Here is a 21348-nt window from a genome sequence, read left to right as displayed (position 1 = left end):
TGGTGGGGCGGGGCTAGCAAGCGCAGGCGCACGGCGGCAGAGGCGCAGGAGGGGGCGGGGCGGACGGGGCGAACAGGGCGGGGCCGGCGTGCGCGCGCCGGGCTGACGCGAGCGGGCGGCGCCGGCGGTAGCGCGCCCGTCGCAAGATGGCTGCGGCCATGCTAGGCCGCGGGGCCGTGTGTGCGCAGCGGGCGGCGGCGGTGGCGCTACCCCGGCGGCAGGCGCGTCGGCGGCACTAGCCCGGCCCTCGGCCCCCTTTCGCGGTCGTCATCTCCGCTTCTCCCTGTGTAGCCCGGTATGGATCTGCCCGTGGGCCCCGGCGCGGCGGGGCCCAGCAACGTCCCGGCCTTCCTGACCAAGCTGTGGACCCTCGTGAGCGACCCGGACACCGACGCGCTTATCTGCTGGAGCCCGGTGAGGGGCTGGGGCCAGTCCCCGGGAGGAGCGGGATGTGGAGGCGGGACTCAGGGCCGGGGTTCGCCGGAAAAGCGTGCGGGGCTCGCTCCTGCCGGTCCTGCCACGCCGACTGTCCCCGCGCTGGGGAGGAAGGGCCTCTCCTTCGGTCTTTCGCTAACTGTTGGACAATCGCGGAAGTGTGTCGGTCCTCAAAGCAGTACCGGCCTCGCTGGCGATCATTGTACCCAGGTGACCCTCTGTGTTTTCTCAGATGAGTTGCCGGGGTGGTGTGGCGGCCGCTATTAGGAGAAAATTAGGACGTGGCGCGTGGACGGGAGGGCGTTGCTCCAGTGCAAAGGCGAAAGGAAGGAAAACAGAAAGTGAAACGTCATAAAGTTCAAGTGGGTCTCGAACCCCTGCCCAGAGATGCTAAAGCTGGGTTTCCCTGGAGCGGCTTTGTTTTCGTGCCTCCCAGGGCGTCTTTATAAAGTCCCTGTCTTCAGTTGCCTGGCAGCAGGCTTGTTTACAAGGTTTGACCTGCAAGACCGGACAGCTCCGGTTTTGCCGAGGAAAGTCAGGGAGTGTTTGGAGTTGAAGATCGGAATCTGCTGTTCCCCATCCTGTGGTGTCCTGTCTGGGGAAGGCTAGGGCCATACCCCAGGGCTAGCAAATGGGTGACCTGAAGAAAGGCCACCCTGGTCCTGCAGAGCCTGTGGGTGCCTCAAATATGTTTGACCTCTTGAGGGCCGGAACGCTGGCTTTCTCAGACTTTGCTAAGCACTTCCCTTTCATGCTCTTAAGCCATTAGGAGTGAAGAAATGTTTAGGCTGAATTTAACTCCTGGGTTGTCTGTTTGCTCAAGCCCTGCTCTGCCTGCAGACCGGAAATAGAGACTAGGTATCACCAGCGTTCTGAGTGGGGACCCTTTGTGTCGGTCTCGGACACTTGCATGTGTGAGCACTCCCTGTTTCTCTGACGCCGAGCCAGGACCCTGAAGAGGGGAGCATGCTTTCCCACACGCTGCGGAGCTACCGCATCCCCCTCTCCAGACCTCAAAGGTTTCTAACCAAAGGAAGTGACCCCACATTTCTGTCTTCCTTGATCTCCCTTCTTCCTCTTTTTCCTTCCCCTAACTTCCAGGAAACACTCTTAACCCTGATCAGAGACGCCCTGGGATATTCCAAGCCTAATCCTGCTAGGGTGATCCATCCCACCTGCGAGGGTGCCCCGTAATCTGCTCGCTTTTTCTGCTTACAGACTGTGAGGCTTGTGGGTGAGGCGGCAGCGGCTTACTCTGCAGGACCCGCAGCCTGTGTTCTGGGCGAGGCCTTTGAACAGGAGCAGTCAGACCTGTGACAGCTGCTTTCACTACAGTGGCTGCACATGAACCCTGTCGGTGTGGGGCGGCGGGTGGGAAGGTGGGAGGGAATCAGGTTCGGGGGAGAGAGGGGGACGGGGAGCTGGCTGGCTGGAGCGTAGTATTTGACGACCCTTCCTGGTCTGTATGCAGGTCGAGCAGGACGTAGTGGTAGGGGCTGGGACTAACAACGAATGCAGAAACCACACAGTAGCTCAGTAGTGGAAGGAAGCCCTTCCCAGGCTGGGCAGGGGCCTGGAGAGCTGCCTGGCTCAGAGGCAGGAGATGGTCTTGAACCTGTGGCCTCTACCAAAAAAGTCCAAACCAGGTCTTCCGCAGACTTGTGGCGTAGAGTCTGGCTCTCAGAGGCCTTAGAGAGCTCTGATGTCCTTGCTTTTGGTGTCTTCCCCTTTGTGTTGGAAGTTTTCTCACAGTTCTACCAAGAGAAACACCACATCTGACCTGGGGGACAAGGGGCAGTCAGAGGTATGGTGGCTGATTCTCAAGGCTGAGTAAGGTGGGGGAAGGGTCTGGCCCCAGAAACCCTCCGGCCAGTGGGGCCGGGCCCAGCTCCCGCTCCTGATGCTGTTGAGCTTCCCCTGCCCCGCCTGAGGGACAGACCACAGGTCGGTGCCCCGGAGAGCTGTGTTGGCTTCCTGACTCTCAAACCCTCATAGTCAAAGATGCACTGGGCATGGCATCTCCACTGAGCGAGCAAGGGTCTTTAGAGATGCAGCTGCCCCCAGACAGCTCCTGCAGGACCCTGCAGCTCCTGCTGCTGCCAGGATGGAACTCGGCCACCCATGAGCACAGCCTAAGGGTGCGCCACAGCTCCCCTGACCTACAGCCTGTGCCTCCCACGCCCACTGGGACTGTCCATGAATCAGGCCTTTCTGGCCTAGGGATCGGGGCCAGATGAGCCTGGGAGGTGCCTGATGGCAGAGTTTAAGGACGCACTCATTTTTAGGGCCACCTGGAGGCCAGGGGGCTGGAGGGAGGGGGCTTCTTAAATTTGGGGCTTTGGCGCCTTTGTGGCCCCACCCTCGTCCCAGCCTGATCAGTGCAGCTCCGTTTTCTTCGGGAGCCGGAGTGCAACTAATAGGACTGTGTGGAGCAGGCATCTAGGAGCTGGAGGTCACTAAGGCCAGGGCCCGTCCCAGGTAGCCCTCGTGCGTGCCAGTGGTCAGAGGGTCATTCTGGAGGGGCTGGGTCTCAGGGTGGGGAGTTGGGGGCATAGCGCTTCCTGCGGTTGGCTCAGCAGCTACCCGAGAAACCCCTTGACTTGCCCTGGTCACACCTGTACACTCAGAGCTGGCTATGGACCATTTCTAGAGCTCCCGTGACAGGCAGGGACACTAAGAGCCAAGTGAGCCCCCGCCCTCCCCCCAGCCTGCTGAGTTGTTCTCAGACAGCTGGCGGACGGGCAGGCCCTCTGGATCCTGCCCGTAGGGCTCTGTCAGCTGAGCCAAAATTTGAAGGAGCACCGCAGGTTACCGCTCCCCAGTGGCAGGCTGGGCGGCGCGCCGCAGGGCCTCCCGGAGGCACGCAGTTGCCTCCGCTGAACAGAAGCCGGGCTGTGCTCGTTCAGACCTCCCGCCTTCTTGTGTGTTACTTCTCCGTCCAGGGCCGCGCAGGGAGGGGACAGTTGGCCATTCTGCAGATAGGAAAACTGAGTCTCGGGCAACCAGGTGGTTCAGTCCGTTGAGCCTCTGCTTTTGGCTCAGGTTGTGATCCCGGGGTTCCGGAGATCGAGTCCCGCATTGGGCTTCCTGCTCAGTGGGGAGCTTTCTTCTCCCGCAGCTTCTGTCTCTCTCTCTCTCTCTCTCTCTCTCATGAGTGGGTGAATAAAATCTTTAGAAAAAAGAAAGAAAAGGAACTGAATCTCAAAGGCATCAGGAAACTGAACAGAGAAAGCTGGAGATTGGTTAAGCCAGACTTGAATCCACTGCCTTTCTGATAACGAGCCGCTGTTTCCCTGTCTGCCTTTGCCAGGGACTCCAGATTTCCTGGGGGCAGCAGGGGAGCCCCACCCACGCCCACAGGGTCAAGACGCTGCTTAACCCCACGTTTTCTTAGTTAGACCCCAGCCACACAGGGACTGACCAGCACTGCGCATGGTTGGTCAGGATTGGATTTGGGATTTTTACATGAGTCCCTCTCACCCCGTCAGTAGACACACACACAGACGGACAGACAGACGGACGAGACTGGCAGAGACCTATAAATGACAGACTCTACGCTGTGGCCTCCCGCGTCTGTTTCCTCCTGCCACCCCCCCAGGGGGTGAGGTGGACCCTGGGGACGTGGGTCCAGGAAGGGGGCTGGAGGTCTGGGCCGTGGTGGCCTCCTCGGAGAGGCCAGAGCCTAGCCGTGCGCACCTGACTCCACAGGACCCATGTGTGGGCTCATAATTCTTTATTTGAGGACCTAGAAGGGGGCAGTGGGACGGACCCACTCTAGAACGTGCAAAGAGCTTCCATCGTGGATGGCGTGGGGCTAGGCCAGAGCCCTCACAGTCCATAGGCCCTGGAGCCTGCAGCTCTGGTTGCGAGGCCCCCTCCCCGCCGGAGTGAGGCTGTCTTCACAGGTGCTGAAGGGAGGAAGGCCAGCCCTCAAATGCTTCCCAGTCCTGGCAGGATAGCAGCGGCCACCACAGACCCCTCCCCTCTTGACCCTGAAGGCCGCAGAGTGAGCAGGGTCACCAGCCTGCCTCGGCTCCCGGGCCTGGAGGTCCGAGTGCCGGCTGCCCGCGGCCGGCCAGAGATGAGGGCTGTATCGGGGCGTGTGTCGCGGGAACTCACGACAGCTAGCTTGAGCCGAAAGGAGAACGGGACGGGACGGTGCAGACGGCCTCGGACGCAGATAAGGACAAAACCAGGATAGGAGAGGAGCATGAGTGAGCCTCCCTCGACCGGGCTCACACCTCCTGTCCCCCACTCTGCAGCCTGGTGTCTCTGCTTCTGTGGCCACACACCCCATTCCTAGTGCCCGTGTCGCGGGCCCCACAGAGTAGTCTGCCGGCCACAGTCCAGAGACTGGAGCGCCTCACGCACGACTAGTCCGGATTGACATCGGGGAACCGATGTGTTCCGGGCAGCGTGCAGCTGGTCCCCTCGTGGAATTCGGTGGTTACTAACCCTCTGGGGTCGTGGGCCCTTTGAGAAAATACTCAAAGGCAGAAACCCTCTCTGTAAAACACCTCCCTGCCTGCAGAATTTTGGACTCCTTTTAGGTTGGTCCCGGTGCTGTCAAAAGTAAGGCCGGATGGGGCGCCTGGGTGGCTCAGTGGGTTAAGCCTCTGCCTTTGGCTCAGGTCATGATCTCAGGGTCCTGGGATGGAGCCCTGCATCGGGCTCTCTGCTCAGCGGGGAGCCTGCTTCCGCCTCTCTCTCTGCCTGCTGCTCTGCCTACTTGTGATCTCTCTCTCTGTCAAATAAAATCTTTAAAAAAAAAAAAGAAAGTAAGGCCAGAGGCTCCAGATTTATGTCAGACTCGGCAGCTGCGAAGAAGTGCATCTCGGGACAGCTGGCTGGCTCAGGGTAGAGCACGCAGCTCTGGGCCTGGAGGCTGTGGGTTCCAGCCCTATGCTGGGTGCAGAGTTTACTTTAAAAAGAAAGAAAAAAGGGGGCACCTGGGTGGCTCAGTGGGTTGGGCCGCTGCCTTCGGCTCAGGTCATGATCTCAGGGTCCTGGGATCGAGTCCCGCGTCGGGCTCTCTGCTCAGCGGCGAGCCTGCTTCCCTCTCTCTCTCTCTGCCTGCCTCTCTGTCTACTTGTGATTTCTCTCTGTCAAATAAATAAATAAAATCTTTTAAAAAAAAAAAAAAAAAAAAAAAAAAAAAAGAAAGAAAAAAGAAGGAAGGAAAGAAGGAAAGAGAAGTGCGTCTCCGGATTAGGGCAGGGCTCGGCAGCCGCGGGGCACTCAATTCTTCCTGCTTCTTCTGTATTTCTAATCCCAGGCTTTGATTATGCCCAGGGAAAAGCTAAGACCACCTCTGGGACTTCCTCAGGGGCAGCAGAGGAGGAGGGGCTTGAACCATGAGGCAGGGACATGGAACAGTGCGTTCTGTGATGGATTCACCAGGAAACCTTGAAACCTGATGGCCCTTAAGTAAGGCTTATAGGACACACTCAGTGTGGGCTTCACCCGTGAACAATGTTCAGGATTGAAAGCAAGAGGGACAGGTAGGCCACACAGGTGCCCAGGCTTTGTCCGGAGGCGTTTTTCAGACGAAGAGCCCAGACTTTGGAAAAGCTGATGCAGCTAGAGTTCACAAGGTGTGGTACCAGGGAAGGGAGCCGTGCCGAGGAAGAGGTCCACGGGTCTGCACGCGAGCCCCTCTGGGTCCTCGACAGAGGACTGGTTCCACCTGCCCATACGATGAGACCTGTGAAGCTAGCCTGAGAACTTTCTGGAAAAGGAACAGCTACTGAGGAGAACTCACAGAGGGCCGTGAGTTAACCTGAGCCCTCCCAGCCAGAGTGGAAGAATCACACTCAGCTTGCAGAGCACTCTGCAGAGACGGAAAGAGCCAGAGCTGGGGACTGGGGCCGAATTAAGAAAGTCTGGCCCGAGTGCGGCACGACCGGATTTAAAGAGAAGCCGTGCAGGGATCGGACTGAGCCACACAGACTCTCTCAGGAGGAAAACCGCAAAACCCAGACACGACATGAAGACCCTTGTGTCGGGGGCCCTACCAGAGCGGACAGCTGAGCCAGGTGGGGAGTGCGTCCTGTGACGGAGAAGGGGAACGTCGTAGCAGTGTTCCCAGGGATGATGGGAGCCAGCCGGCAAAGTCACTACAGCAGTTGTAAAGATATCCTGAGTGCTCCGAGAGGTAAAGCAAGCCCGTGAACACAGAGAAGCAGGAGACAGAAGAAAATGTCATGAACAAGTGTCTGTGCAGGGGAGTTCCCCGTCGTCCGTGGAGGTCCCGGCGCCGCAAACCCCCACCTGCACGTGCGTGCCGCACGCAGTGGCTTTCTTCCGAGAAGCACGATGGGGAACGGTGGGGGGCGACTGCAGTGGGGACACCTGAGAGACATGGCCTCGTGGTGCGTGCCCTTGCCCTGACAGGATGAGAAGAGCACTTAACCTCTGTGGCCTTCCTCCAGACACTTATATAATCTCAGCTAGTCATGAGGGAAAGACACAGGACGAATCGACATTGAGGGACAGTCTGCGGAATACTGGCCCAGTACTCCTCCAAACCGTCAGGGTCCGCAGAAAGCAGGAAAGTCTGAGAGACTGTCCCTCCAAAGGAGTGTGAGGAGGCCCGACAACCCAGTGTAGGGTAATCCCTTGGATGGTGTCCTGGGACAGAGGGACAGAAGGCAAAAACTAAAGAGACCTGAATAAAATAGGGACTGTGTCCTGGGACAGAAGGACAGAAGGCAAAAACTAAAGAGATCTGAATAAAATAGGGACTTTAGTTAATAAGGCCCAGGCATGCCCCTTTTTTGGGAGTTCACATGAAGCCGGCCTGCTTTTCAGAGAGACCTCCATTCGCGCCTGTTTCGGCTAACGGAAAGTTGATTCTGTGGTGTGGGAGTACCGTAGAATTTTCCATATTCAGTACCGCTAATTGTGTGCTTTTCGAATTTCGGCTTACGGAAGATTCCGTAGGAGCTCCGCTTTCGGCTCGCAGGGGGAAGCTGGGTGCAGGTGCGTCACCTGCGGCAGGTGCACAGCGTCAGTGGCGCGCAGGTACGAGAGCGCTCCCTGGCACTACCGCCGATCGGAAGTGGCTTTCAGTTCCCAGGCTGATTTGTGTAAGTCGGTGCAGGGGTTGGCCCCAGCTCAGCTACCGCAGAAGGGAAGATCGCTGAACTAGACTGACCGGAGAAACTGCTCGCAGCACTGTCCGGAGAAAACGAGACGGCGGACGAGGCAGAGCCTCGTGGGGACGACATCACACGGCCTGACGACACAGAAGCAGCGTTCCAGTGTAAAGGGGGAGGGAATGCTTAGACATAACCATGCAGATTTTTGGAAAGCTGTGAACCTGTAGTTCCAAGACTTCCAAGAACTCCAGGAAGGGTAAGCACAAAAAAGTATACCAGGCCATATCACTGTCAAGTTGCTAAGAACAGGTGATAAAGAGAAAATCTTTTAAAAGCAACCAGGAAAAAGAAAGGGAATTGCACAGAGAGGGACATAGAACGATTCTGACTTCTCCTCAGCAACTCTGAGGCTTGTGGCCGGAGGGCAGCTCCGTAGACGGGAGTCTGGTCAGCTCTCGGAACGCCGTGTAAGCGCATCAGTGGGAGTGAAGAAAGACCATGCGACCGTCTCACCAGCGTAAGGAGAAATGCTGGACAGACTTAACCCGCACTTCACGACGACCACTCAGCAGACTCGCGAGGGCAGTTCCTCAGCCCGCAGAAACACCTGCGAAAACCTACATGTAGCCTTGTGCTCTCAAAGCTGACAGAACGGGCACTTCCCCCAGCACTGGACAAGAAGGCCGGGAAGTCCGTTCTTACCGCTCGTCATTAACAGTATGTGTAATCCGCTCGTTGGCTAATACGACAAATAAGGAAATAAAAGACCAAAAAATTGGAAGGTGAGACGTCACACTGTCTCCATTTATAGAAAACATCATCATTGACTTAGAAATTCCCAAGGCGGCGCCTGGGTGGCTCAGTGAGTTAAAGTCTCTGCCTTTGGCTCAGGTCATGATCCCAGGGTCCTGGGATCGAGCCCCGCATCGGGCTCTCTGCTCAGCAGGGAGCCTGCTTCCCCCTTTCTCTCTGCCTGCCTCTCTGTCTGCTTGTGATCTCTGTCAAATAAATAAATAAAATCTTTAAAAAAAAAAAAAGTCCCAAGGCATCTACCAAAAAAAGTTGCTAGAACTAATAAATGAGTTTAGTGAGGCCGTGGGGCTCGGGGGTGGTACACAAAAACCGATTCTAGTTCTACACATTAGCAGTAAACTGTTGGAAACGGAGGTGTTTGCAGTAGCTTCCAAAAAAACACAAAGAGGCACGTGGGTGGTTAAGTGTCTGACTCTTGGTCCCAGCTCGGGTCATGAGATCGAGCCCTGTATTGGGCTGTGCACTTAGTGAGGATTCTCCTCCTTGTGTGCTCCCTCCCCCCACCCACGCTTAAATAAATAAATAAATCTTTAAAACACATGCACAAATACTTAGTGGTTGTATTGCTTATTGCTGTGTAACCAAATATCTTAAAACTTAACTTCTTAAAACAAGAAGCATTTCACAGTCTCTGAGAGTCACAGACCGACTCTAACTCACGGCCCCTCGTCCAGGTCACAGTCATTTTAGGACTCAACTGGGGAAGAGCAACCCGCCTCCAGGTTCACTCAGGTGTTTTGTGACAAGTAGCTTTTGGCAGGAGACTTTCATTCCTCACCACAGGAGCTTCTCCTTAGGGCTGCCTACAGCAGGTCGGCCTGCTTCTCTCAGAGCAAGGGATCCAAGACAGCAAGAGCCCCAGGTGACTTCTATAACCTGTTCTCAAATACCGTCACACCTGTTGAATCCTGGTGGTCACAAAGAACAACCCTGGTACAAGCCCCACGTTGGGTGTACAGATTACTTAAAATTAAATAAATTTTTAAAAAGTTAGACAAGAGGCGCCTGGGTGGCTCAGTGGGTTAAAGCCTCTGCCTTCGGCTCAGGTCATGATCTCAGGGTCCTGGGATCGAGTCCCACATTGGGCTCCCTGATCAGCAGAAGGCCTGCTTCTCCCTCTCCCACTCCCCCTGCTTGTGTTCCCTCTCTGGCTGTCTCTCTGTCAAATAAAATCTAAAAAATACTTTTTTTCCAAAAATTAAAAAAATACTCCTCAAACTAAACAGTGAGTTTTGCAACATCACTAGCTACAAGGTCAACACACAAAAATAAATTGTATTTCTTTTTTTTTTTTTAAGATTTTTATTTATTTGAGAGAGAAAGATATCACATGCATAAGGAGGGGGGAGGAGTAGAGGGAGAAGCAGGCTCCCCACTGAGCAGGGAGCCTGATGCGGGGCTTTATCCCAGGACCCTGGGATCATGACCTGAGCGGAAGGCAGACGCTCAACCCACTGAGTCCCCCAGGCGCCCCATCAGTTGGATTTCTAATGAACGACAGGAAGTTTTTGTGTTTTTTTTAAACTTCGTTTACAACTGTTCAGGGGAGGGGGAAGGGTACTTAAAGAGAAGTCTGGTGAAACATGCAGGGATCGGTATGTCAAGACTCGAGAATAATAAAAACACTTATTAAGGAAACCAAGTTGACCTAAATAAGTGGGATGGCATACCATGTTCATGGACTTTTTAAAAAGCGTATTTGGAAGTTTTCAGGCCTTATTTCTCTGAATCCTTGTACCAGCCCTTTCTCCTCACGGTGCTCCATTTGTTGGTGCACATATGTTGGTGCAGCTGAAGGGGTCCCAAGTGTTTCTGAGGCTCCTTTCAGTTCTCTTTACTGTGTTCTCTCTGTTCTGCTGCTTTCATGGTCTCTCTCAGTCCATTGTCAAATTCGCTGATTCTTTGTCCTGCCAGTTCCCGTGCACTGTTGAGCCCTTCTGGTAAGCGTCTCATGTTGGTGGTTGTGCTGCTGAACTTCGGAATTTCTGACTCTGCTCTGTGCTTCGGTCTCTTTACTCTTCCTCTCCCTTTGGCAAGGCACAGTCACCTCATTTTCCTCGACTCTATGATTTTCTTTAATTCTCTAAACATACTTATAATGTGTTGTTTGAAGTCTTGGTTAACTCTGATGTCTTGTCTCTCACAGGCTGTTTCTGTTACCGCTTCTCTCTTCTCCCTTGTGCACGGGTCATATGTTGCTATTTACATGTCTCATTTTGTTGGTAAAGCACATTCTGGGCCATGCAGTACTCCTGGACGCCCACCCCCACCCCTGCCGCTCCTGTGCTTGTTTTGGGGGTTTGCGGGCTTATAGGTTAGTAAGGTCTGTTTCCTCTCTGGTCTCTGTGTGGGTTCACGGTGTCGTGGGGTAGTACACCCAGACTGTAGGCTCCGTGCTTCCCACCCGATTGTTCCGTTGGTTCTGACGGTACCGCAGGGCACAGACTATGCAACAGTCTGGTCCAATTACATTCTCGCAGTGCAGCCTTTTAGGTCTGTGTGAGGTTTGCTCAGACCTGCCAGGGCTCTTAGCCTGTGGGAACAAGCTGGCTGTGGTTGAGTTTGTTTCTCTTCCTTTGTTTTGTGTTTGTTTGTTGTTTGAAGATTTATTTATCTGCAAGAAAGAGGGAGCATGTGTGCCAGAGTTGGGGAGGGATGGAGGGAGAGGGAGAATCTCCAGCAGATGCCCCGCTGAGCAGGGAGCCTGACATGGGGCTTGATCCTACAACCCTACAGTCATGATCTGAGCTGAAATCAAGAGTCAGACAAATGCTCAATCAAGTCACCCAGGCGCCTCTCGAGCTTGTGACTCTTAGAGCTGTGCTGTTCTCAAGAGCAGCCTTAGGCTTGAGCTTTCTACACTTTGTTTCACATAAAGTGAGTTTGCTGGGGGAAACCTGCAGAGCTCTCTTTCCTTTGGACTGCCTCTCTCCTGGGGTGCTCTGAGCCAGTGCTCCGGGCACTGGGCAGGGCAGTGGCCTCCCCCAGCACAGATGCTATGCCCCAATGCTGGCTGGAGGTAGGCTGTCAGGGGTTCCATACACTCAGCCTGCCGTGCCTGGGGTACAGCCTGCATTGTGTGGACGGGGGCAAAATGGAGAAGACCCCTCCCCAAACTCTTAGTTGCAATCACCAGGAATTTAGCCTCTTTACCTAGACAGGATGAGAAATGCTGGTGGCCTTCCGCTCTCAGTGAAATACAGTAAACCTTGACTGGAAACGGGGCAGAGGGACCGCCAGCTTCCCAGCCATGCCCTCCCAGGGTGTAGCATCAGTCAAGGTGAACTGGAGTTGGGAGGGAGTGGCTTGTGGCTCAGGTGTTACAAGCTCACTGTTCCTACATAGTTTTAGTAGGGTTTCTGGAATAAATGTTTTCATTTACTGTACGCTTTTAGGACAGTTTCCAGAGACTTTAAAAGACTAGGGGCGCCTGGGTGGCTCAGTGGGTTAAAGCCTTTGCCTTCGGCTCAGGTCACAATCTCAGGGTCCTGGGATCGAGCCCCACATCAGGCTCTCTGCTCGCAGGGACCCTGCTTCCTTCTCTCTCTCTCTCTCTGCCTGCCTCTCTGCCTACATGTGTCTCTGTCAAATAAATAAATAAAATCTTAAAAAAAAAAAAGATTTAAGTAAACTTTGTTTCACTTGGGAGTGGTTCACTAGGCCTCCTCACACTTGACATCCCAGAAGGAGAAATTTTTTCCTCCTTTTCAAAGGGGTTTTGCTGGATATAAAATTGATTCACAGGTTTTTTTCTTTCAGCCCCTTTAACTGTCATCCCACTGCCTCTGGCCTCCATGGCTTTCGATGAGAAATCAGCTGTTAATCTTCTCAAGGCTCCCTTGCGCATGACGTCTGTTCTCCCTTGTGGCTTCCAGAGGCCTCTCTGGGTCTTTCTGTCCTGCAGTTTGATGGTGAGGCTTCTGGACGCAGCCCTCTCTGAGTTCACCCTGCTTGGGGTTTCTTTAGCTTTCTGGACAGTGTTCATCAAATTTGAGAAGGTTTCAGCCCTTCTTCCTTCTGTCCTCTCCTGTCCTGCTGGGATCCCATGAGGCATGCGCTGGTGTTCGCTAATACCCCACAGTCTCTGAGACTGTCCGTTTTTCCTCACAGTCTTCTCTTTCTCTTTGACTGGATGATCTCAGCAGGCCTGTCCTCGTGTGCTGACTTCTTGTCTGTGCTCAGATCTGCTGTCAAGCCCCTCTAGTGAGCTTTAGGCTGGAGTTACTATGCTTTCTCAGTCAGAAATGGCTGATTTGCTTTATATTTATGATTTTTGTTTTTATTGATGTTCTTCGTTCAATGAGATAGTCTCATGCTTTCCTTTATCTCTTTAGACACAGTTTCACTTTCGCCTTTGAACGTGTCTGAAATGCTGATTTAAAGTCTTTGTGTAATAAATCCAACTTCTAAGCTTCCTGAGGGAGGGTTTCAGCTGATTGCTTTTTTCCCAGTGCGTAGGCCGGGCCTTGTTTCTTTGCAGGGTTTTTTTTGTTGGAAACGGGACTTTCGGTTCAGGTAACACCTTGTGTGTTCAGCTCTGAACGTCAGCTTCCCCTCTCCGGGCCTGTTACCGTTACTTATAGTCGTTGGTAGTCATTTGTCTTGTGAGTTTTCTGAACTAATTCTGGGCAGCGTATGGTCTTTGTTGTTTGTGACCACTTAAGTCTTTCCTTGGGTAGCAGTGCAGCAAAGGGGGTAGAAATTTCCTTTAATGCCTGGAACCCATAACTGCCCCATTCTTTGGGGGGTTCTGTGTATGTATTGGGGTACGCCTGCTGATGGGGAGCCTTGAGCTCAGCCTCGGGCACAAGCTTAGAGCGTTTTTAGGTCTTACCCTGTTTCTCCACACCGCCCTGCACGTGCATGTGACTTCTGGGTTCCCAGGAATATTTTGGAGCTTTTCAAAAGTATCTCATTCTCCAGCTCTTTCTTTTTTTTTTTTTTTTAAGATTTTATTTATTTATTTGACAGACAGAGATCACAAGTAGGCAGAGAGGCAGGCAGAGAGAGAGAGGAGGAAGCAAGCTCCCTGCTGAGCAGAGAGCCCGATGCGGGGCTTGATCCCAGGACCCTGGGATCATGACCTAAGCCGAAGGCAGAGGTTAAGCCACCCAGGCGTCCCATCCAGCTCTTTCTTTTACGTTTTCTGGTTAGCTTGTTTTTTGCCTTAACTGTTATTCTCTGACTTAGACAGTCACAAAGTTTTAAAATACTCTCTTGATGTTATCAACAAGCATCCCTAGGGAAAAGACTTTTTTATACCGGGAGAGTTTTGGGTCAAGTCAAGCAAAGACAGCTTAGCAAGTGGAATCGCCCAGGTAACTGTCAGATCAGTAAAATAAGAATTCTCCTCGAAGAATTCTTGGGAGTGGGGTCTCGAAGGAGCCCCAGGAACACCCCCCCAGCAGTGGCTGCCAGGGTGCTGGGGTTTGGGGATCTCAGCTGCAGGAGGGAAGTGGGAGTAGGGCAGCCTCTCGGGCCATCCTGCGAGTGAACCACTGTTCTTGAATAAATGCTCCCTCGTGTTGCCAAAACCCTTCGACTGACTTGCAGAGTTCTGGGAAAGCGCACTCTGACATTTTGGCCAATTTTCCTACTGCCGCTTCGGAGGAGAAGAGTTTTCCGAGGGCCTCCCTCTGCCTTCTCCTCCCCTCACGTGCTTACATCTGAGCTGCTTTTCGTGTGCCCGCGCGTGTAGACTGGCCAGCCTCCTGCTCTCATTGGGCACCCGGGGGTCCTCTCTGTTTGCGGGCGCTCCTTCGGCAATCTCTGTCGGGGAAGCTGTGCCCGGGGTCTCTCATGGGCTCACACCCTCTCCCCGGCCGGGCTCCCCTCACCACTCTGTCGCTGCTCCGGGGCCCTGAACCTCCTGGTAGCTCCTGGGTTTAGGTCCGAAAGGGCTTGGAGGAAGAGAAGTGTAGCGACTCTGCTGGGGTCTCAGACGCCCGTAGAGGAATGGCCTTGCGGTTCTGAACACAGCTGTTTCCCTCCGGAGTGACTCGGGTCAGGCTCCCCTTCTCTTGGCTGCCTTGCTCTAGGGTCTGAGCTGCTCGCGGGAAGTTTGCTGATGAAAGCGAAAACAAGCTCCCTAGAGGGTGGAATGCTCTGTGTTTGGGGAACCTCTGGAGGCCCGGGGCGGGGGTTGTGATGGGGTCCGTGATGGGGTCCCTCCACGGTCTGGCCGTGCGGGGCAGAGGGACCAGGCTCGTCCGGCTGACGGGCGGCCCAGCTGTTGGGCACGAGCCTCCCGCGTGACCCGGTGGCATGTCCCCCAGCAGAGCGGGAACAGCTTCCACGTGTTCGACCAGGGCCGGTTCGCCAAGGAGGTGCTACCCAAGTACTTCAAGCACAACAACATGGCCAGCTTCGTGCGCCAGCTCAACATGTGTGAGTACCCGCGCCCCTGGCTCGCGGCCAGGGAAGGGGGGTGCCCGCATCACGGCTCTGAGCGGCCAGCGTCCTGCGGGCCTGAACCCGGAGTCCTCAGGGAAGCGTGAAGCCAGGTGGTGGGGAGGGGGTGTCGCCTGGGGGTGGGAGGTCTCCCTTAGACCCAGACCAGCCGGTGGCTGCGGGCCGTGCTGGGACCAGAGCCGCGCCAGGCAGAGCCCTCCTCTGGGACGCTCCCGAGGACCCTCGGAAGGGCAGGGGCCGGGCTGTTGTCGGGGGTCTGGTCCCCAGGCCTGAGACAGCGCGGCCCCTACCCCGCCATGTGCAGACGGCTTCCGGAAGGTGGTCCACATCGAGCAGGGTGGCTTGGTCAAGCCGGAGAGGGACGACACTGAGTTCCAGCACCCCTGCTTCCTGCGCGGCCAGGAGCAGCTCCTGGAGAACATCAAGAGGAAGGTGACCAGTGTGAGTAGCCGGCCTCCCTCTCTCAGACTCTGCAGATCTTCCTCTAGGGGACGGGGATGCCGCGTCCCCTCGCTGTCCTGCGGGCCTGTCCACTGCCCACGGCAGCTCGGCGGCCGCCTGATGGTCCGGTCTGGCTCCAGCAAGCCCTTTTCCTGACGGGCCCTCCCTTCCCTGCTTGTGCATCTTGGGCTCCGCTTGCCCGTTCCCCCATCAGCCACCACCGCAGAGGTCCCTCTCCGGACTGCCAGCCCCTTGGCCTCGGCGCAGTCCGGGGGGCAGTGGGGTGGGGGTCCTCCCAGTCACTGTTCCCCTTGGGAACCCAGGTGTCCACGCTGAAGAACGAGGACATCAGGATTCGCCAGGACAGTGTCACCAAGCTGCTCACGGACGTGCAGCTCATGAAGGGGAAGCAGGAGAGCATGGACTCCAAACTCCTGGCCATGAAGCAGTAGGTTCTGCGCCGCGGCACATGGCGGCGAGGTGGCCGGACGAGGGGGAAGGAGCAGGCAGGAGAGGGGCAGGCCTGGGAGCTGGCCTCTTCCCACCAGCCCCGCCTCCCGCAGCTTGCAACACAGGCGCCCAGGCCTTCTGCCCTCCGGATACAGAATTAGGCTTGGATTTGTGCTCACTCCCCGGGGGACAGGATCTGACCGGCTTCCTGCCCCAACAGGCAGAGCTGGGCTCCTCCTGCTGCCTCCCGCCTGGGCGCCCTGTAGGCTGGGGTGGGGGTTCTTCCCGGCTCTCACGGTGTTGGCGGTGCCGCTGGTCCCCACCCCTGGGGCATGTCTGGTCACCACATAACCAGTCCTGTGCTCCTGTCCTCAGGCAGGACCCCCAAGAAGGCTGGCCTGAGCCTTTTCTATGCACCTGGGGGCCCTGGGGACCTCTGGAACCACAGCCTAGGGTGCCTGCCGTCAGCTCAGCTCAGCTGTGCGTGGCCTCAGACCGTCTCGGGGGGCAGGGCCTCATGACTCCAGTATCACAGAGGAGGCTCCTGAGCTCTGACTGTGCTCACGTTGGGGTCCAGCAGAAACCACTGGCTATGTGACGTGTGCAGAAAGAAGGGGGCCAGGTGAACTTGGCCTCCCGGGACACGGGTGCCTCTCAGAGTGAGGCCAAAGGGGTCAATTCCATGTCAAGGAGACACTCGGGGGCCTCATTAGAAGGGCAGGCCATAGCCTGCTCACAGCCCTGCCCGGTTGGGGAAATGGTGTCTAGGCGGCCCTTTCCACTCCTTGAAGTCACCTGTGAGCCATTTCCAGGCCTGGGGAGGAACCCCGAGCCCCCCCAAAGGCATAGGATGACCCCCACAGGCCGCTCTCCAGCCTGAGAACTGGGCTGGCCTTCCCCCTTCTCCTCAGGTTCAGTTGGGGCAGAGATGGTTGGGGGGTAAGGGGGCCTGATCCTGTGTTCTGCCTAAGCCCCCCAGCCCTTTCCTTAGGAGCCCCCTCCACCTGACCCCCCAGCCGGAGCGTCTGTATGTCCTCCCCCAGCGGTGTAGCTGAGCACAGAGGGGCCGTGGTGCCCTATTAACCGCCAGGTTCCCAGCCACCTGCGGGAACCGCACCCCAGACCCTACACCTTCCCAGGGCACGGAAGGGGGCGCGGGGGGTAGCTGACCGCGCCGGTGTGTTCCAGCGAGAACGAGGCCCTGTGGCGGGAGGTGGCCAGCCTGCGGCAGAAGCACGCCCAGCAGCAGAAGGTCGTCAACAAGGTGCGCGGCGGGCCTGGGGGGGCGCCTGCTGGGCCCCGTCCCTGTCCCCGGCCGGGCTGACCGTGCCTCTCCGCCCACAGCTCATCCAGTTCCTCATCTCACTGGTGCAGTCGAACCGGATCCTGGGGGTGAAGAGGAAAATGTGAGGCACGGGGGATGCCTGTTCCTCAGCACGGGGCCCCGGACCTCCCTGTCCCCTCTTGGCTGAGTGGCGTGGCGGGCGGCCGAGGCCCCGGGGAGGCCCCTGACCCCACGTCTCCCCACCCCCGCCCTCCCCGCAGCCCCCTGATGCTGAATGACGGCAGCGCGGCGCACTCGGGGCCCAAGTACAGCCGGCAGTACTCGCTGCAGCACGTCCACGGCCCCGGCCCCTACTCGGTGAGCGCCCTGCCGCGGGGCTGGCCCGGGTCGGGGAGGGGGGCGCGCTGCTGCGGCTCCTGCCACATAGGCCGCCTCCCTCCGCCGGCAGGCTCCCTCCCCGGCCTACGGCAGCTCCAGCCTCTACTCCCCAGATGCCGTCGCCGGCTCCGGACCCATCATCTCCGACATCACCGAACTGGCCCCCGGCAGCCCCTTGGCCTCCCCGGGCGGAAGCGTAGACGAGAGGTGGGGGCCGCGCCGTGCACCCAGCCGTGGGGGGGGGGACCGGGGGCGCCCACGGAGCCGGCTGCTGACACGTGTGCTCCCCGTACGCAGGCCGCTCTCCGGCAGCCCCCTGGTGCGCGTCAAGGAGGAGCCCCCCAGCCCTCCCCGGAGCCCCCGGGTGGAGGAGGCCAGTCCCGGACACCCGTCCTCTGTCGTGGAGATACCCCTGTCCCCCACCGCCCTCATTGACTCGATTCTGCGGGAAAGCGAGCCTGCCCCCCCTGCCCCAGCCACGCCCCTCATGGACGCCGGGGCCCGTCACCCCTCGCCCCCGCCCCCGCCTGCCTCGGCCCCTGAGAAGTGCCTCAGCGTCGCCTGCCTGGACAAGTGAGTGCTACACGCACCCGCCACACTGCGGCCTCTGGAAGAGCAGCCAGGCCTCCAGCCAGGACCGTCCTGGAGGGGCTGGAACAGGGAGGTCGTCAGGCTGAGGGCACGGGGTCGCTGGGGGAGGCGCCCACAGGTCTGGCCCTGAGCCCAGAGCTTGCTTGTCCCACGTCCCCATCGCCTCAGGAGCCAAGGGTGTGTGGCCTCGGAGGCCTGTCCCACCTGCTCTCTGAGCTGCTCCGGCTGCAGCCGTCACCCCTTGCTGCAACAGGCCACTGCCCCGTCCTGCTGGCCAACAGCAGGCTGGCCCCAGAGGCCAGGCGAGCAAGGGCGGGGGGCACGGAGTCCACTGGCCCCCACCTGCAATCGGGGGGCTCTTGTCTTTGTATCTTGCAGTTTGGCTCGCGCTCCACAGATGTCTGGGGTCGCCCGCCTCTTCCCCTGCCCCTCCTCTCTGCATGGCCGAGTCCAGCCAGGGTTAGCGTGGTCCCCACTGGGGAGGGAGGAGGGCTCCGCCAGAGCTCAGGCCCCTCCCCAGCCTCGGACCAGACCCTGGCCTGGCCATGAGCACTTGGCCCTGCCTGGTGAACAGGTGTCCCGGGCCTTCTGCAGCAGGGAGCGGCCCCCCACCCACCCCGGGCTCTGGGGTCCAAGCCAGCGCCCCGGGTCACTGACGGACAGCACTGGGCCTCCCAGCCCGGCGGCTGCCCCCCGTGCAGGCAGAGTCCCCGCTGCTGTGCTGACCTGCTTCCTCTCGGGGCGGGGCTGGGCCCGGTGGCCATCTCCCAGGACCAGCCAGGCCACCCGTCCTGTAGCACAGGTCCACCAGGGGGCCCGGGACCTTCTTGGCCACCGCCTCCTTCCCAGCACGCACCAGGGCAGAGACCAGGCCTCCGTAGCCTGCCCACAGTTCCCTCTCCCCATCCCTGTGGTCTTCCAACGCAAAGGCAAGACCTTGTCAAGCCTGAAAAACTGCCCCCAGCCTTCTGGGCACTGACCCCTCCCCGGCCCTACTGCCGTCTCGGCCCCCAGTGCTGCCAGAGGCCTCCCTGGCCCCGCGGCAACTGGACCAGCCGGCACGGCCCCGGCTACCCTCCCACACGCGTGCCCTGGGCCCAGACCGGGGAGGGCACGACGGGGGCCTGGGTTGGGGGGGTGCGGCTGAGGGCAGCCCCCCCCCCCCGGGCTGGTGTGTGTGGGCACCGGCGGGAAGGCATCTGCCCGGGGGTGCCGGGAGCTACGTGTGACCCGCCCCGCCCGCTCTGGCCAGGACCGAGCTCAGTGAGCACTTGGACGCCATGGACTCCAACCTGGACAGCCTGCAGACCATGCTGACGAGCCACGGCTTCAGCGTGGACACGAGCGCGCTGCTGGACGTGAGCCTGCCCTGCCCCGTCCCCGCCCGCGCCCAGCCCCCCTGGCGCGCGGCCTGACCGCCCTCCCTTCCCTGCAGCTGTTCAGCCCCTCGGTGACCGTGCCGGACATGAGCCTGCCCGACCTTGACAGCAGCCTGGCCAGCGTGCGTAGGCAGGGTGGGGACAGCAGAGGCGTGGGGCTGAGGGGTGCGGCGACAGGGAGCCCTCACGCTGCCCCCCCCACCCCGTCCCAGCAGATCCAGGAGCTCCTCTCCCCCCAGGAGCCACCCAGGCCCCTTGAAGCGGAGAACAGCAGCCCCGACTCAGGTGAGCGGAGCCCTCAACCCCTGCCCCGCCGCCCGCGTGCCCTGCGGCCAGTGCCCTGACCCCGCCCCGCCCCCAGGGAAGCAGCTGGTGCACTACACGGCGCAACCCCTGCTCCTGGTGGACCCGGGCTCCGTGGACATGGGGAGCAGCGACCTGCCCGTGCTCTTCGAGCTGGGGGACGGTTCCTACTTCTCGGAGGGGGACGACTACACAGACGACCCCACCATCTCCCTGCTGACGGGCTCCGAGCCCCCCAAAGCCAAGGACCCCACTGTCTCCTAGAGGCCCCAGGAAGAAGGCTGGCCCAGGGGCGAGGCGTGGACCCCGGTCAGCAGCAAGGGCCGCAGCCCTGTGTCATGGCCTGCTTTGAGGCTCACGGCCACACGGGGACTGACCGGCACCGCGCGTGCTCCGTCAGGATTGGATTGGGGATTTTTACACGAGTCCCCCTCACCCCTTCAGTAGAGAGAGACACACGGACGGACGGACGAGACTGGCAGAGACCTATAAATGACAGACTCTACGCTGTGGCCTCCCGCGTCTGTTTCCTCCTGCCACCCCCCAGGGTGGGCCCCGGGGACATGGGTCTGGGAAGGGGGCTGGAGGTCTGGGCCGTGGTGGCCTCCTCGGAGGGAACGTCGATGGTCAGAGCCTGGCTATGCGCACTTGACTCCACAGCACCCGTGTGTGTTCACAATTCTTTATTCAAGGACCTGGAAGGGGGCAGTGGGACGGACCCACAGGAACGCCCTTCCCAAGACCTCCCCGCGAGGGGACTGGGAGCGTGGGTGGGTGTGCTGGAGCCTCTTCCTGGCCTCACAGCCCTGCTCAAGGCACTGGCTGGTTTGGGAGCAGAGGAGGGGTGGGGAGGGGACAGGCCAGAGTGGCCTTCCTGGTGTTCTGTGCCCCCAGGCGGCCACCCACCACTCACCATCCCCAGCAGGGCCCGGGGAGTCCCTCTGCCCCCGACTCCATCACAGCCAGAGGAGGTGGGGACGTGAGGTTGGGCAGATTCTACGTGGGCTGGGGCAGTATGGCCCTTGAGGCCACTGCCCAGGCGCCCCCGCACCTGCCTTGTCAGACCACGTCTGTGACTGGGGCCCATCGAGCCAGACGTGGCCTCGGGGGCTTTGATAGAGCCTGCCCACCAGGTCAGGTGGGAACGGGCTCCGGGCTGCCCCCTTCGCGCTTTGGCAGGTGACGATCTGGGAGCACAGCTTCCTGAGGGCCGCGCTCAGGCAGTGCGAGGAGAACCAGGTGGGCAGGGCCCAAACCCAGGGCAGCTGAGAGTCCCTCCTGGGTGCCAGGCAGGGGCAGAGAGCTGGTGTTCAAGCCTTCGCGCGGATTGCTCAGGAGGAAGACCGAGTTACGGGTCAGGCCAGGCCGCCTGCCTCCCCCAAGGGTCCGGGGACTCAGGCACCGAGAGCATCACAGCCTAACAACAGCACCAGCACGTGGCACCGTCAGGCCAGCCACTGGTTCTGATTCTTGGCCCTCGGGCACACTCCAGCCAGTGCCCCGAGCCAAGGTCCCCTGCTGGGAAGTCCTTGGGCACCGGCTTCTTCCAAGGCCCCAGCACAGGGACCACGGAGCTCTGAGATGCTCCCTCACCCCGACAAAGTGCACACACGCCAGGTTAACAAGGGCAGTGACAGGACAGGACGTGACCTCAGCCAGGTCTTGCTGGGCGGTGGGGGTTGCCGCCTGTGGTACAGAACGAGGGCCAGGGAGGGGGAGTCAGCCTCATGGGCACTGTGGCTTTGTTCCCGCCCCGCCAGCC

At 58.8% G+C, this 21348-nt stretch overlaps 1 protein-coding gene across 6 annotated transcripts; it reads left to right on the top strand.

The window, feature by feature from the left end:
* Nucleotides 1-62: 62 nt before the first annotated feature.
* Nucleotides 63-20091, top strand: HSF1 (heat shock transcription factor 1). 6 transcript variants are annotated; one of them, XM_046024336.1, is made up of 14 exons: nt 70-414; nt 14624-14735; nt 15064-15200; nt 15524-15648; nt 16839-16914; nt 16995-17056; nt 17196-17292; nt 17384-17520; nt 17611-17886; nt 18283-18363; nt 19157-19262; nt 19340-19405; nt 19499-19568; nt 19645-20091. In XM_046024336.1, exons 1-14 carry the CDS (start codon nt 298-300, stop codon nt 19848-19850), a joined length of 1668 nt encoding a protein of 555 aa, XP_045880292.1. In that variant the 5' UTR covers nt 70-297; the 3' UTR covers nt 19851-20091. The 6 variants fall into 6 exon arrangements, with proteins under 6 accessions (XP_045880277.1, XP_045880285.1, XP_045880292.1 ...); XM_046024339.1 differs by having other exon boundaries at nt 73-414; nt 14627-14735; XM_046024344.1 differs by lacking the exon at nt 18283-18363 and having other exon boundaries at nt 74-414.
* The last annotated feature ends 1257 nt before the right edge of the window (nt 20092-21348 follow it).

The sequence above is a fragment of the Meles meles genome, chromosome 1 (assembly GCF_922984935.1).
Source record: "Meles meles chromosome 1, mMelMel3.1 paternal haplotype, whole genome shotgun sequence".
NCBI lineage: Eukaryota > Metazoa > Chordata > Mammalia > Carnivora > Mustelidae > Meles > Meles meles.
Note: the sequence above shows the minus strand (reverse complement) of the source record. Positions and strands in the feature narration are given on the sequence as shown.